The sequence below is a fragment of the Anarrhichthys ocellatus genome, unplaced genomic scaffold (genome assembly GCF_004355925.1).
Source record: "Anarrhichthys ocellatus isolate YVR2014 unplaced genomic scaffold, GSC_Weel_1.0 scaffold16, whole genome shotgun sequence".
In the NCBI taxonomy this organism is placed as follows: domain Eukaryota; kingdom Metazoa; phylum Chordata; class Actinopteri; order Perciformes; family Anarhichadidae; genus Anarrhichthys; species Anarrhichthys ocellatus.
Genome location: NW_022280046.1, coordinates 9915272 through 9932273, shown reverse-complemented (window position 1 = coordinate 9932273; position 17002 = coordinate 9915272). Strand labels below are relative to the sequence as shown.

General features: G+C 43.3%; 1 protein-coding gene across 3 annotated transcripts in view; it reads left to right on the top strand.

The window, feature by feature from the left end:
- Positions 1-16654, top strand: part of mvb12ba (multivesicular body subunit 12Ba) — a 22644-nt gene extending 5990 nt beyond the window's left edge. Inside the window, exons 2-10 of one of the 3 annotated variants that reach the window (XM_031855789.1) lie at positions 3585-3707; positions 6239-6346; positions 6471-6567; positions 6992-7121; positions 8170-8307; positions 10524-10618; positions 12193-12248; positions 12544-12603; positions 13786-16654. In XM_031855789.1, the coding sequence (XP_031711649.1) occupies positions 3597-3707; positions 6239-6346; positions 6471-6567; positions 6992-7121; positions 8170-8307; positions 10524-10618; positions 12193-12248; positions 12544-12603; positions 13786-13872 (882 nt within the window). In that variant the 5' untranslated portion in view covers positions 3585-3596 and the 3' untranslated portion in view covers positions 13873-16654. Of the gene's footprint in view, positions 1-3584; positions 3708-6238; positions 6347-6470; positions 6568-6991; positions 7122-8169; positions 8308-10523; positions 10619-10987; positions 12249-12543; positions 12604-13785 lie in introns of those variants that run through there. The other 2 variants (XR_004213055.1, XM_031855790.1) reach the window with 2 other exon arrangements.
- The last annotated feature ends 348 nt before the right edge of the window (positions 16655-17002 follow it).

Genomic DNA, 17002 nt, shown 5'->3' with positions numbered 1-17002 from the left:
GGCGATCCGGTCTCTGTACGACTGCAGCACCCCCCACAAGACCCCCCGAGGGACCCGGTCGAAAGCCTTCTCCAAGTCCACAAAGCACATGTAGACTGGTTGGGCAAACTCCCAGAACCACTCCAGTAGTCTTGCGAGGGTAAAGAGCTGGTCCACTGTTCCACGGCTGGGACGGAATCCGCACTGCTCCTCTTGAATCTGAGGTTCGACAAGCGGTCGGAGCCTCCTTTCCAGCACCCTGGCATAAGCCTTCCCCGGGAGGCTGAGTAGTGTGATACCCCGGTAATTCGAGCACACTCTCCGGTCCCCCTTTTTGAAGATGGGAACCACCACCCCGGTCTGCCATTCCATGGGCACTGATCCCGACCCCCATGCGACATTGAAGAGGCGTGTCAGCCAGGACGGCCCAACTATGTCCAGCGCCTTCAGCATCTCAGGGCGGATCTCATCCACCCCCGGCGCCTTGCCACCAAGGAGCTTTTTAACTACCTCAGCGACCTCTGCCAGGGATATGGGTGGATCCCCCTAGGTCCTCAGGCGCTGCCTCCTCTGCAGAGGACATGTTGGCCGGGTTTAGGAGTTCCTCAAAGTGCTCTTTCCACCGCCCGACGATGTCCTCCGTCCGGGTTAGCAGTTCCCCCCCCCCTCCTGAGAACAGCCTGGGGTAAGCCCTGCCTTCCTTCCTGAGCCGTCGGATGGTTTGCCAGAACCTCCTTGAGGCCAACCGAAAGTCCTTCTCCATGGCCTCCCCGAACTCCTCCCATGCCCGAATTTTAGCATTCGCGACCACCGCAGCTGCAGCCCTTCTGGCCTGCCGGTACCTGTCAGCTGCTTCAGGAGACCCCTGGGCCAACCAGGCCTTGAAGGTCTCCTTTTTCAGCTTGACGGCTTCCCTCACCTCCGGTGTCCACCACCGGGTTCTCGGGTTGCCGCCACGACAGGCACCGATGACCTTCCGGCCACAGCTCCTAGCGGCCGCATCCACAATAGAGGCTTTGAACATGGTCCACTCGGATTCCGTGTCCCCAACCTCCCTCGGGATGTGTGAGAAGTTCTTCCGGAGGTGGGAGTTAAAGACCTCCCGGACAGGGTCCTCCGCCAGACGTTCCCAGTTCACCCTCACTACACGTTTGGGTTTGCCGGGTCTTTCCAACCGGTTCCCCTGCCATCTGATCCAACTCACCACCAGGTGGTGATCAGTTGACAGCTCTGCTCCTCTCTTCACCCGAGTGTCCAAGACATACGGCCGCAAATCAAATGATACGATTACAAAGTTGATCATTGATCTCCGGCCTAAGGTGTTCTGGTACCAGGTACACTTATGAGCCACCTTATGTTCGAACATAGTGTTCGTTATGGCCAAACCGTGGCAAGCACAGAAGTCCAATAACGAAACACCATTCGGGTTCAGATCGGGCAAGCTGTTCCTCCCAATCACCCCCCGCCAGGTTTCTCCGTCATCGCCCACGTGAGCGTTGAAGTCCCCCAGGAGAACTATGGAGTCGGTAGGCGGCGCCCTTTCCAGGACCCCTCCCACCGACTCCAAGAACGCCAGATACTCCGAACTGCTGTTTGGTGCATAAGCACAAACCACAGTCAGAGCCTTGCTCCCTGCAACCCGTAGGCGCATGGAGGCGACCCTCTCGCTCTCCGGGGAGAACTCCAACACAGTGGCGCTCAGCCGGGGGCTCGTGAGTATCCCCACTCCTGCCCAGCGCCTCTCACCCTGGTCAACTCCGGAAAAGGACAAAGTCCAACCCCTCTCCAGGAGCTTGGTTCCAGAGCCAACGCTGTGTGTGGAGGTGAGTCCAACTATTTCTAGCTGGTATCGCTCCACCTCCTGCACCAGCTCCGGCTCTTTCCCCGCTAGCGAGGTGACGTTCCACGTCCCTAGAGCTAGTCTATGCCGCCGGCGATCGACATGCCCGGGCCTCCCGCCCGACCCACCGCCCGGTCTGCATAGCACCCGACCCCGATGCTTGTCCCTGCGGGTGGTGGGTCCACAGGGTGGCTGCTCCATGGTGTTTATTTGGGCTGAGCCCGACCGGGCCCCATGGGCAAAGGCCCGGCCACCAGACGCAGATTGATACTAATCTTTGAGATATAAATCCTAATCCTGTGTGGTGTAAGAGCTACCTGTGAGACTCAACTGTCTGCCAGAAAGTCCATTTTAGAAAATGAATGTCTTTGGGTTTTGGAGTGTTGGCCAGACAACACAAGCCATTTGAAGATGTTTGCTCTTTAACCTGAGACAGACCGATATTGAGTCCGTCAGTGTTTTTGTTCTCAGCTCTGAACAGATGACTATGGGAGTCAAGGAGACGCTATGCAGGAGGCCTCTGTTGTCCAGGCAGCTGCAGAGAGACGGGTCAAGGAGGGGCTGTGCACTGCGCTCAGCTCTACAATACAAGAAGATGCTACCCATTTTAAATAGTAAAAAAAACAAAATGTGGCGGTCAATGTTGATATTGTCGCTGGCCGCCACAAATGAACCAATGTTTGGGAACACCGCAATGACGTGTAACAGTTTAGCACATTGACCGTACACGGCCCAGCCATGTACTAGGTTTCCACTTAGTCTTTTCTGTGGCTGACGGAGCTGACCGTATGTGGTCTGGAGGGGCAGTAAAGCTTTATTTATACACGCGCAAGGCACCGCAGCGCGAGCCTCCGCAGATGGCGAGCAAGTTACAAGCATGCACAAAGTGGTTAATTGACGGCGGGCTGTTCTTTGCATTATTCTTGAAACCGCCAGAGAGCGTACAAACAAAATGTTGTCTATGAAGAAGCAAGACGACAACGAGTGTAACCGGCAAAACGCCATCGACCAACCTCCGCCGTGTAGAGGAGGGATTGTAATTATTTGTTAACTCATATTTCATATTCAAGGACTAATTTATCACCTTTATACACACCCTGTAAAGAAAGAAGACAAGTATTACATGCATTATAAAGAAACTAAATTTGATTTGGATGCAAAATGTAGTGTGGAAGGATGATGGTTCGTCAGATCAAATCTTTGTGGCCCAGTGAGCAACCAGTACCAGTTTGTAGCGTGGTAGTTCAGAATAACTGGTATACGCAGTCTGTGTATTAATAAATGAAAAACATTTTAGCATAGTTTCATAACTTATCCTAATTAATGCAGACCCATCACACCCTGGACACAACCAGGAACAACACCTCCCCTCTGGTACAGAGCTCTGTACGCCCAAACCACCAGACTCAGGAACAGCTTTCCACTAGCCATCACTCTGAACACTTAATCAGTCAAACTGCACCTCTATTTGCACTATTGCCTCAATTCCATTGTCATTGTTGTGTTTGTTTATGTTCATATATACATATACTTTTGGATTTATATTGTACATAGTCGTTAATTGTAAACAACAACAGAGCTGTGAGCTCACCAGCTGTCTCTCTACTGAAGGAACTATCCAGTATGTACAGTAGAGGGAAAAGCAGGTTTCAGCTCAGCTTCATTTCAGGTGAACTGCCTTTGATCCGAGTAAATCCTCCCTTCCCCTCCTGCCTTGGACCACTTTCCCAGAAGTTAACCTTTCATGGTGCTGTTTTTGTTGCAGAACGCTACGGAGATGCCTGAGGTGCGGGACCTTTCCGAAGCTTTGCCAGAGATGCCCATGGACCCAATCACTGGAGTCGGGGTAGTAGCCTCCAGGAACAGGGCGCCCACTGGATACGATGTGGTAAGTTACTGAACACAACGCAGCACAGAGAGACAGTTCAAGTACAGGATGCTAATTCATCATCAATTTTGATTTATATCGGCCAGAAAAAGGCTGAGCTGCTTTGAATATTTAAAAGATGCCACAAAAACAGCTTTAGGGACAGCACTAGTACTGATATGTTTTCTTCTTATTTCAAAAATGGAGCTTAGCATAAATATACACACACACACACACCAAGGTGCTTTCTTAGTGTATCTGTGTGTGAAAATAATGCTGATTAAGTTGTGACAATTCCAAACGGTATGTTCTGGGTCATTGCATGTTGCATTCTGATTTGGTGCTTTATTGACATTGGGTTAGTGGTGCAACGGATCATAAAACTCACTGTTCAGATCGGATCAGCACAAAAGAAAAAAGGAGCAAATATAACTTTTAGAGATCCCTGATCATGTTTTTTTTGCAGCTGATACTAATTGTTAAACATTGATGATCCACATTGGCAGATCCAGATCTCTTTGTTGTTTGATTATAGGAGCTGGTCCCTTTATGCCACCGTCCCAAAAATCATTTTAACCGCTCTGAAGTCAGTGAGCCATCAGACATTTTAAATGTTACCCTTTTACTTCGTTAAAGTCATTTATAGTGTTTTTTCATAATGGCACACAATTCAAATAAGGAAATAAAATATTGTATTTTCATCAATTAAAACATATCCTGTCATTAGTAGTTTTAATAGTGTATTATAATGTGCTTAGAGCTAGTATTAACAGGTTCTAGTTCCCTCTTTATCATAATGTAACTGAACGTTCGTTGTCATCTTTACCAGCTTTTATCCTGTCAATTTCAACACGCACTGGTTTTTACAGTGTAACATTATCGGAGAATAGAAAAGCATAAATGATGTCCTGATCTCATATTTTACTGAATATTGGTGGATAATGATGTCAGTAAACTTCATTTCACACTGTTATTAATCCACGGTTCACACGCGTACCGAACCTTGAGGGGGATCTGTACGGATCACGGGTCGATAACGATCTGTTCCACCACTAGTGTTGGTCCTACTTTTCTGTCAGAATTTTGACGCAGACTGTCTCTGGTGTTCAAAACTCTAAATTGCCTGTTGTAAGACATGTCTTACATTGACTACATTTACATGACACTATTATTCCGAATATGACCATTTTCTGAACTCGATACAGGTCATGCAGACAGCATCTGAACTGGGCCATATTCCGAATATAGCATTTTCCCAATAAGAAGACATAGGGTAAAACATTTGACTAATATCACAATGAAACTTCCCCAGTTGATTACTTGCATTAAGAGAATCATTTTTTTGTATTACAAGTTTTCTGAAAATGAGGCAGTATTGTATTAAATATGTGCTAATTTGCACACATTTCCTTGTTTCATTTTGTCAACATATTAGAGGTTCAAGGGTTTTTACGAGGGGGATTTTGGATATCTCTTTGTATCACTCCATCAATCAGAAAATACTATCAACAGCCACGAAAAATGCCATTTCCGCCATGTTTTTAGGAATAAAATGTTGTATAAATCAGGCTATGAATGATATATGAACAAACTCCTCAGTGACAACCTTCAGAATATAGAGGGGAATGAAACTGGAGGGTTTGGTGTATGTAAGTGCTACTGAAGTGGAGATTTCTGTGTGTGAGTCTACGAAAGAAACTCATTCAGAGTAATTGGTGTAGAAAGATTTTGCAAGACACTCCAGGGTTGAAGTTGACCAGTGCATGAAAAACACTGTTTTTGCCCAAAACATGTGGGATATGCCGACAATATTCATGTTTTAGGAGCATGCTCTGCACATGTATACAGCGCATTCAGAATATGCATCTCAGGAAGGGTTTTTAGGGCAGATTGCGACACATGGCCTCTTACCCGTTTACCGCCAACTTTGTGCGTTTTACAAAAAGCAACAGTTTACAGAGATACATGCCCAAAAGAAAAGCACACATTAATGGTCGGAAGAAACCAGATGAGCATTTATATTCACTATTCCAGGAATATTTTACCAGGACAGAAAACTTCAATGTAGGGTAACCGGTACACTTGTTAACTATAAGAATGGACATATCATTTAGAACAGTATTGTTGTCTCGAGGTTGTGCTTATTAAGTTCAAAGAAAGACAAGAAAAGTATACTGTAGATGGAGATAAAGCGCGACCAAACCTATAAGGGAGTTGTACTGATATCGATACTGTTTAACAACAGGAATTAAGTACGATTTAATCCTTTCATCTTATTGTACTGCTAAAGGAGAACTGAGTGGATTTCCTTACACTGTGAACGGAACTATTCCCTTTACAACTGCAGTGGAGGTTATCATTATCGTGTTTTACTCTAAGCTCAATACAGAACTACTGATGAGTAGCAGAGACATGTATCAGGCATTTAGCCTGTTACAGAAATCCTATGTAATGTTTCTTTGGGAAGCTGATGAAAAAAGGTGCTGAGACGGGTTAAAAGACTTGTTGTCTTAGTGTGATGACCCCTCCTCCCTTCACTTATCTGCCTCCAGGTCTCTACGACGACAGACGGCCTGGATGCTGACCTGTGGAAAGATGGCCTTTTCAAATCCAAGGTGACCCGCTACCTCTGCTTCACAAGGGCCTTCTCTAAAGAAAATGTAAGTCAACTCAGCTCATCAAACAGCTATGCATGTTACAATCTTCTGCCATGCACACAGCATTTGAATGAATCGGATTCACTCTGGTCCTGTTTGTCCTTCTCTTTGTTTTGTACGTCTATAGAGCCATTTAGGCAATGTTCTTGTGGACATGAAGCTGATCGATATCAAGGACACTCTGCCTGTGGGTTTCATCCCGATCCAGGAGACTGTTGACACTCGTAAGTTTTCAAGTCAAGTAGAAAAGGCACTGAAAGCATTTGTTCAAAAAGGATTCAAATCAAATCTTTAAATCCAAGCATAGATGCTACCATGCAAAGCAAGAAACAACTGTAACAATCTCGATTTGAACAAGAAACTCAGATCTCTGTGCAATGTTTATGTCAGAGTAAAACTAGTAAAACATGGAGCCTTCATCTTCCTGGGAGATCGTACCAGGTGGCAGACAGAATTGCATAGTTAGTAAAAACAAGGCTTATAGGGATCCAATCTAAACATCAGTGGTGTCATTATTCTATATTCATTGTGCGATCAATGTTTACTTCATAATGATAATCAAAACAATTGTCTATTACCACTTTAATGAGCAGACTGTTTACAGTGGAGTTACTCTCAGTCCGTCTGTCCGTCTCTTGTGTCCCCCAGAGGAGCAGGCCTTCAGGAAGAGGCGACTCTGCATCAAGTTTATTCCACGGGACTCCACAGAGGCAGCAATCTGTGACATCCGCATCCTGGGACGCTCTAAGCAGGCCCCGCCGCAGTACACCTTCATAGGGTGAGCAGCCTGACATCACACGATGGGACGTTGGCTTTTCTTGTAGACTTCACAAATAGAGAGAATTTTAGTTGAAACCAAATAAGTGTTTGCAACTGCATGATTAAGATGAACCTCCACACTTTTTCGGGCTTTAGTGAATGCACAGGGAGTTTCTGCTGAGAGGCATGTTTCAGGTGGGGCATGGAGTAGGGATGTTACGAGAACAGATCCTAAGTCGATGGCAAAATTCTGAAAACGTGACAGTACTCGCTTTTCTGCAGTACCGCTAGTAACATAGGTACCGGGGGGGCTCGAGACTAACACGCAGTAAACTCACTATCGATGCATCCACGGGACACACCCTATTATTTCCCTGATATTGCTACATTGTGAACTAAAAATCCCAGCTGAAATCGGCAAGAGAAGAGCTAGTTAAAAGTGCTAAATTTCATATTCAGGGCATTAATATAGCACTGTACAACCCTACATTATATAGCGGCTTAAGTCTACCTTTGCAGCGAATGAAGTCTCTCCCTCTGTGTGTGTTGTAATCCAAGCCTCTCTGTGCTTTTTTTACATAGCCAGGCCGGCGACACCTACCTTTTAGTGCATGTGAGCGCGCCACACTGTCTCGCTCAAAGCTGATAACGGCGCCCCGTCGACGACGTAGTCGCATAAGCGTAGCACCAATTCCCGTATTTAGCACTTTAAAGCTAGCTGTTAGCAGTCCTGCCTGGCTAAATAACAGAGCTAACAGCTTATGTTAGCAGAGATTGCATTGAGTGTCCTTGTGATACGTCGAGCTTGTTTAAGTCAATATGAGTATTGGGCGAAGGTAAATTGTAACGTTATCATGGATCATCAAAACATGTTCATGCACTGCATCCCGAAGAAACACTTCCAGCCTCAATTCCTCAGAGAAAGTATTAATAAGAACAAAAAATGTGGGATGCAACATGTACACATTCACACTTTTCGGGGCTGGAGCAAAAGACAAAGTGCTTTATGTTAAGCCTGTAACTTTTCTATGCCGTCTGAGATTTCCTTTCACTACCTTGTTTCACAGAGAGCTCAACAACATGGGAATCTGGTATCGCATGGGGAACGTACCTCGGGCCCAGGACTCCACACACACACCGACCACCAACAACATCCAGAATGTGAACTCCAACACAGCCCCAGTCCCAGTTGCTCCGATGCCCAAGTATGTCCACTCTATTGATGTGTTTTACATGTGTCTGATGTGTGTTAACTGGCATGTATACACGTCGCTGAGACACTCTGCTCAGTCCTTGCACAAGGAACGAGGATGTTCACTGTCCTTAAACAGATCTATCTTTAGACCACAGTAAAGCAGGAAAATGTGATGCATTCAGCTGGAAAACAAAGAAAAGTAGTGTTTTGATTAATGCCACGTTGACAAAGAGGAAAGCTGTGAAGTAGAATTTCGAATGTGCATTGTGTTCTTGGAACTGTCAAATGAGTTTGAATACAGGTTTTGACTGGTCCTAATATTTGATCAGGACAATAGGTTGAAGGTTGGATCTCTACTGTGTCCTGAACAAAAGTGAGACAGTGATACTTCCCGCTCTTTGTCACTCCCTTGGATGATATCAAATTTCATATTCAAAGTAGCAGTTTTTATTTTTCAGAAGGTAGTTTCAGGGTGAGCAGTGTCAAAATGAAAATCACCTAGACAAGGTTGAAACAAGTACATTTTGGATTGAGCTTTTCATTTTGATTGCATGCGTCCGATGGAAAAAAATAACAACAGCAACACTTCAAAGTCCACCGGTGTATGTTACCGGTAGCCTGCAGCTGCACCTCCTCCGTCAAGCCACCTGTGTGGCAACATGTGACTTGCCTCGTGAACTCTGTAAACTACAAAGACAACTACAGATTGCAATTGAGCCCCACTCCCAGCAATGACAACAGCTTTCAACAAACTGGCGATTTCAGCTCAAATGGATTGTCGCGTCTGCATCTCTTTGTGTGATAAACATGTTGGCTTCATGGTGCATTCAAGCTGTTGTTGCATAGTAGCCTCCTGCCATCTTGTGGATCTTCTTTTTGTTGTTTAACAGTTTCTTCCCAATTGACTGGTGAAAAAAGTTATTGTTATGTCAATAACTATATTATTTAAGTTTGGTCACATGTCCCTCTAGGGGGGTCCAGGGGCCTTCTAGTCCACTACATGTCAGAGAGAAATTTAACTTTTAACTGCATTTATTTGATAGTATTAGTTACCATTTAGGCTTCTTAGCCGATTCATATTCTTGACACAAAATATAAATGAACTAATAAGCTATGATGTATTATTAAGTAGTGTACAACCTAATGAAAGTAGTTCAAATTAGCTCAGCCTATACTAGCTGCAACATTAAAGTGATGAACATATTAATGCATCATAAATTATAAATCTGTAAACCTGCTCAGGGAACCAGAACTGCGAGTCACTTCACTGTGTTTTGAAACTGTGGCGGAACAAAATGGACTTTTGCTGGCTGTCAGAGTCTCGGTCAACAATGGGGAAACACTGACCCATTCATATGAGAGGTCTGTCACCTCGCTTATCTCCGTCAACGGAGAATCCAGTCTGTGGTGTAGATGCCATAAATCCCAAAACTACGTCCAATAAGCAGCAGCACTTCACCAAAGCCGGACAGCTTCCGACCCACGTGCTCGGGAGGAGTGGCTGGTTCGACTGTTCCCCTCCACAGACTGGCTGTGAGGGAATCCCTTCACAGCCAGTTCCAATAGAAGAAGAAATGGGGGCCTTGTTCTTTGCTAAAGTGCATTTTCAAGTTTAGCCAAATATAATGAGACTTAAAGCAGTCTGAGTCTGTGTTTCTATCCGCTCAGCAAGGAAACGCAACCAGGGGATTTTGTTGTTTTCAAAGTGTGACACCATGAGTCCGACACAATGACGTGGGCCTTTTTCTCTACACAAACATGTATTCAATACATTGTACATCTGAGATAATTCTATCCTCGGACTCCACCTTTTGAAGTTAATTGCAACAGTTAGCTGTAGCAGCCTTTAGTTTTCAGTTTCGTTATGATTGGTGCAGGGTTTTATGTGTCTCGTGAATCCACTTAACAGCACATTTGCAGACAAACACATGTGCAATGTACACAGAGGACATGCATAGTTTATAATGGAGCCCATTGGCCTGAGGTAAAAAGTGAAGGCAGGAGAGAAATCCTAAAGAGACGAGAGGACCCATCTGTTTTCTGTCCTGCAGTCTGTAACTCTTTAACTCTGAACTAAGAAACATTCTTGATTGTTGGGGCGTCAGAAGACACATCCCATTATAATCTATGAACCCCATCACAGTATGGACATGCAGCAAGGGACTGATGCATAGATTCATCCTTTAGTCTCCATTGAACTAATGGAACAAACCTTTTTGTCCCAAGACATATTTCCATGACGCTCCCAGCCAGCTTCAGAGGGAAGAACACCACCAGACCAGACTACGAGCACCAGAACTCCAACCTGTATGCTATCTCAGGTCAGCAGTTTCTTCTCAACATCCTCTCCATCAAATCCCAAATGTCTTTTTGAAATGTGCCAACCAAAGCCACACATGGTGTTGTTGTTGGTGTGTGTAGAATTGTGCTTTAAATAGAACCATTTCCTTTCTTGGAGTCATTGTGATGGTTAAGGGGATCAATCTGGGAACAGCAAGACTTAGCTGATCAAGTATCAGAGAAGCAAATCCACTTACACAGTCATCTGATTTTAACGCATGACCCGTCCAGCCAATAAGGATGAGGTATTCTCTGCCCATGTCATGACAACCATTGACTCTGTACACGAGATGGTGCTACTCTTTAGTTTGAAGCTTTGTTTGTAACTCCTTTTGTCTTTTGTGTCTCAGAACACCAACCACGGTTAACATTGATGTGTTTTTAACTTGCCCGGTCGAGCAGGTGGGTCAGAACTCCACTTGTCAAAAGTACATTTTCACTTGCCCAACACAAACAACAAAAACAACAAAGACCAAAGTCATTTGTCATCATTTTTGATTTAAGTAAATGAATCAGAACAACGACACATTGTGTCAAAGACGCAAAAAACATTCTTGCTACTTTAATAATAATAATTTAAATATGTCAACTTTATGAGTGATGCTTTGGTACAGCCCTGGATTTGGATTTGGATATTAAAGATTAGATAATATCAACACAAACGTCGAGCACAGACGTTTAAAAGGGAGCCGTTTGAAGAGAGGAGACATTGCTATTAAATATATTTTAAAGACGATGTTCATAAAAATATTTAGCTTGAACTGTATTGCTGGCATAAAGCTTTATGTCTAATTCCCTCTGATTTATAGGTATATTTGGTCATATTTTAGAGTGAAACGTCCTTGTTTTCTGATCTTCTCATGCTGTTAATACAAGCTCAGCACTTCCTGTATTAAGAGCCCTGTAGAATGTCAGTGGACTGAATCCTTTCACTTCTTTATGAGACTTTTATTGTGAATCATTTGCAGGACTTCCTTGTGGAAAATTGCATTCCTGGTGCACACGCTACTTACTGTAAGTGTAGCCACTGACATCTTGTAGGTTATGACAAAACAGCGTTTGGCTGGGACGCTAACACACACACACAGACACACACACACACTGACTGAAATACAATAATAGCACTCTAGATGAGTAATCCAGATCAACAAACATGATTATATTGTTGAATTTAACAGATTAAAGCACAATGGAACTACTTATTCTTAGTTGGCATGCACACTATATGACGGGCACCTGGGGGGTTTTCGCCCCGGCCTGTATTTGGGACCGGACATTATTTTGAAGATATGGTATTAGGCTTATGCAATAATGGTGTTATAAAATGAACATAAAAAGACTCGTATGACGTGAATTGCATGTCAAACATTATTTGTATGACACCTAATCATCAACTAGCCCTTGATGGTTGTGACGGCCCTACCTCTGATCTATAAACCACTGCTGCCCCTACATGAAGCCGCTCTGTGCCGTTGGAATAGGGCCCTCTGTGTTTCCTGACTTTGTGAGTTGATGCTGTCACTGTGTGGAGCATTTATTTGTGTTCCTCTTTCAGCAATGGACGGAGTGCCTTTCATGATCTCTGAGAAATTCGCCTGCGCGTCATCCGATGTAAGTAGCCTGGGTTGAGTCTTTAGCCCTTTGGTGGCAGGTTGACCTGATGGGGGACAGAATGTATCCTCCTATCAGAGGTGCCCAGTCATGTGCTTCAACACCTCTGCTCACGTTCTGCCCTACGTTTAATCTAACCAGTGTAAAAGAATGCTTAACCTCTGGTTTGACTGCTAGATGTTCTGTACACGTGCAACAGATTTTGAATATCTAAAGCAGTGATAGATTGAAAGATGGGAAACACTAGAGTGATTGGACAACTAACTAACTAACCGTCATTGCTCTCCATCTTCAGCTGCAGCAGGTGGATCTGATGGGCATTACAATCAAGTCATTGGCTGAGATTGAAAAAGAGGTGAGTAGACAGATGTAAGAGCCCTGCTATATCTATCCTATCAACGGAGATAGAAACACCACGATCAGACAGGTTGTTAACAAGCAACGGTTTATCACCTCATGTGGAGCTCAAACTGCAAACACCAGGAACACCAAACCGGAGTCATCCTCTAACTATCCTGCTTTGATATGAACAATGGGCGGGCGGTAGTGCAGTGAAAGGTAAAAACCTTTCCAACAACAGATATGAGTTGTGGGCCCTGTTTCAGAGAGCAGGTTTAGTTAGTGAACCCTGAGATGAGAGGTAACCTAAACTCTGGGTCTGTTACCGTGGTAACTGACTCTGAGATCCAAACCTGCTCGCTCGTAGGTTTCTCTCTCCTCCCTCTTACATTTCCTCATCCATTCAGTCTGTATTACCACCTTCATTACGGAGGTTTGGCATTTAACATCATTCCTCACATGTTTCTGAGTGAGCAGGATGGTGGTGCAGCTGCAGTAGTGTGGAAGTGAGGTAGCTGAAATAAAGCTTTAAATCACGCAGAACATTATCGCTGGCTCAAGTCTCCTTTGTCTGTCGATTTATACATTTGTTTAAAATGTTTAACAAATTTTTCCATGTCGAGTTGGCCCCTTTGTTCTTTAGCCGTCTGATTAAAGCTTCCATATATATTTAAAATGTAGACTACAGCCTAACACACAGTCAGATTCCACCACTTTATGTTTATTATGAATTAATCGACAATATAGAATATAACCTTTGAATTGTACTCCCTTACTCTCTGACTCAGGCTCTCCATATATATTTTACATGCATTCATATCTTCAGCTGGATTAAAATGGAGGCTGCCTGTTGTTTACCTGTGAGCTCCATGATGATGGCTGTTTGCGTTCATTAAGCAGGAACTTAACTCTGATCAGCTGTTCTGGAACCAAAGACTTCTCAGGGTTAGGTTCAGTTTGTTAAACCTGCTTTGTGAAATGACCCTGGTGTGGTCCATTGGTGGTCTCAACACATAGAAATGTTCCTGTAATTACATGCTGTGTCCACCAGAGGCCAGAGTGGTCCTTAGTTTGATGTACTGGACCCTTGTAAATCCAGGGCGTTTTGCTGATGATGTGATGAACTCATTGTAGACTTTGGTGATTTTTGCCAGCATACATAATACATAATAACAATGATTGACTCTCCCTCCCTCAGTATGATTACAGTTTCCGCACAGAGCACAGTGCAGCAGCTCGCCTCCCTCCCAGTCCCACACGGACCTCCCTGAGCTCTGAGGCCTGAGGATCCCCTTAGCAGCAGAGACCTGTACACAACTACTGAGGACCTGCTTACAACAAACAGTCCCTGAGAAGAAAAAAAAAAAACTACAAAAATGATTTTTCCCAACCTTTGGAAGATGTCATTGTCTCTAAGTGTTCGTTGTTCTGTTGAATTGTAAAGGAAAGTGAAAGACTCTACCTACAACAACTGATGAGCTAGCTTCTAAGAGGAGATAGAAAAAACTGACCTTTCTTGCTCAAGAGAAATGGAAGGAATCTCACTCATATGATTTTAAAATACATTTTCTTTTCTTAAAGAAGAGTGTTGTTGCCTGCAATACAAATAACCACGTCCGACCTGAAGGACTTGTTACAAACAAGATGTCATCACGTCTGCATCATTGGCCCGACTCCCGGCACCATAAATCATCCCGTTCATGTGTTGGAAATACAAAAGGAAATATCATGTTAGCAGGATTTATTTTTCTTTTTTTTTTTCAAGCTTGTACTGCTTTTTTTGAATGGGAATGATTCTCCTTGTTCTCTTGATGTTACTGTTAATATACTGGCGTGACTGAGTGCACTTTGTGTTTGGGAATTTCAGTGTGCTTCCTGTTTGCCACAGGTATTCTGTTAAGCACTCCTCCACTGTCTGTACACGAGCCGAGCTCGGCTTCGATATAGAACCACTGTTACTGTTAATAGGTTACACTGCCGGACCTCACATACCACTATTCCTATGATCTGTTTTCAACTATTACGAATGGATCGTGAGGGCTGGGTATCATTTGAGTTTTGGTACCAATACCATACTTTAAAAAGATACTTTACTTTTAATTACTAACATATAAACATGTTCATGAGGAACAGCTGGTTTTATCTTAAACACTTCTCGTGTTCAGTGTATTACATTTCTTCAGTGTCTTTCCCTTCCATCCAGCTCAATCTCTCTACAACTTACAATGTCCAATAAGAGTCACTTGTGTAACCAGGGTTCTATGAGTTCTGTCTGGCTGCTATTACACTAACTTCTGCAACTCTATACAACTTACAGTTTACGGTCCATGTTGAGAATCTACTACATTTAAAGCATTTGTTAGCATACAGAAAACTACAGCTCTCACTGAAACCCTCCTGAGCTTTTGAAATTGTGAACGCGGCAACAAAAATGTTAAATGAACAATATTTAAATTTTCTTTTTTTTTCTTTTATTATTGTCTTTGCCAACTGTTGACAGCTGTCATTACTCTGTGCCACTGCCACATTCCGGATGGTACCACAAAGAGGTATTGAGGTTTGATACCCAGCCCGAGTTTCTTTACATCAACAGAACTATCTTCACTATTTTGAGTTTCTTTCTTAAGTACAATGCTAAAGGTGCTAAATGTGATATTCAGAGCATTAATACAGCAGCAAACAACTATTTGCTTTGTAAACATTTAGAGGAGTAATGTCTACCTGAGGAGAGAATTTAGTCACTCCCGCTCTGTGTGTTGTAATCAGAGTTTCAGATAGCCGGGCCTGCTGAGCGTGCCCCGCTGGCTACCTCATGACCGCCGCTCTGCATTGGCGGCTACAGCTGATAACTGCATCGTCGCAGAAGTGTGCGGAGGCAATAGATGCTCTGGATTTTGCATTGAGCACCTTTACCAAACAGATGTTGTGTAACAAATTGTTCTTCAGGCCTGAACAAAGGCAAAGTTGTCAAGCAAAAGTGCTCTTTTCTTTTGAGTATATTGGTTACACGTTAAAACCTTTGTGCCTACAGTGCATATTTTTCCTCTGTTACAAAGCTACGTCTTTAATTACGTCTTTTCCCACTAACCGTTTAAACAAACTCGTCTTTTAGCTTGAATCTGTTTTAGAAGTTGGAGAACTTCAATTTGACATGTGAACTCAGAACCACTAGAGTACATTACTTTGTGACAAATTAAAAGGTCTTACCTTGGAGGGATTGTATCAGGAAGAGGCGTGTCCGACTCACCTCTGCTGCTTTTCTTGTTTGCCGTTTTTCTAATTGCTGTTGAGCTACTCTCGGTGAAACTCAACACTTCCTGCAGAAGTTTCAAATGAACAGACTACCAATAGTGCAGAGGGCGTAATCCTCTTCATTCCCGGCAGGCCGTCATGTGAGAGACCCGATCTTACATTCATTGAGAGGTTACTCTTCAGTTCACTCTAAATAGATGTCTCTGTGTATTTCAGTACCTCTTTTCCTTTATGTATATCCAGTATTGTGTTCAGAAGCGCCACGGATTTTGGTGACCCTGTTTTATTTTGCTCATTTCCTTTCATTTGTTTAAAGTGTCTCTGCAATATTACATAAATGCATAGACAAACTCCTTTTTATTTTATATTTTCTGTGTGTGTAATTTATTTGTCATCTCAGTATTGTGGCCATGTTCTCCTAAAGGCTGTTTTCAGAAATGTAACGTATAATGTTGTATATTGCACTGGCAACATGTTTGATGGGCTCATGTCCATGTGAAGCTCCGTGTATTTGAGCTGAGTGTATCCGCCTGCTACATGTATCATTTCCCAGCTGTGGTGTTAACTGAAACATTTAATAGCTAACCAATATTGTCTCTGCATTAACAAGTAACAATACTGCTTTGATATGTCTGAGTTTGCATGTACAGTGACATGAGGTGTCAGGTTTCAATAGGACAGTTATTTTTGTAGCTTAATGATCAAAGGTCACAGATTTTGTCTCATAAATAGATTTTATCCACTAAAGAATGAACAAAACGGCATCAGTTGAATTTGTATTATAATGAAGTTTTATTAAACTATGATGAACTGGAGTCCTTGATTTAAAGTTTGATTTCATTTTGGTGATGTCACTCAAGTGCAAGCCTGATCAGTAGATTTTATTTCTTATATATGTTTGATAAGGATCTCTTAATGGTGAACTTAAAGGGCTTATATGCTATAGTTGCACCAACGTATCATCATTCTACGATTTTGTATATCTTACGAAATGTTCCTCATTATTCATGCTCGTTACATGCATACGGTCTTTTCAAAATAAACTTGTCTCCACAGGAAACGGGCAACAAAACGACTTAGTTAGGTTTCAGAAAAGGTCGTCGTAATATAACTACGGAAGTTACTGATGTACACAAGTTACGTGACAAATAAATCAACGTTGG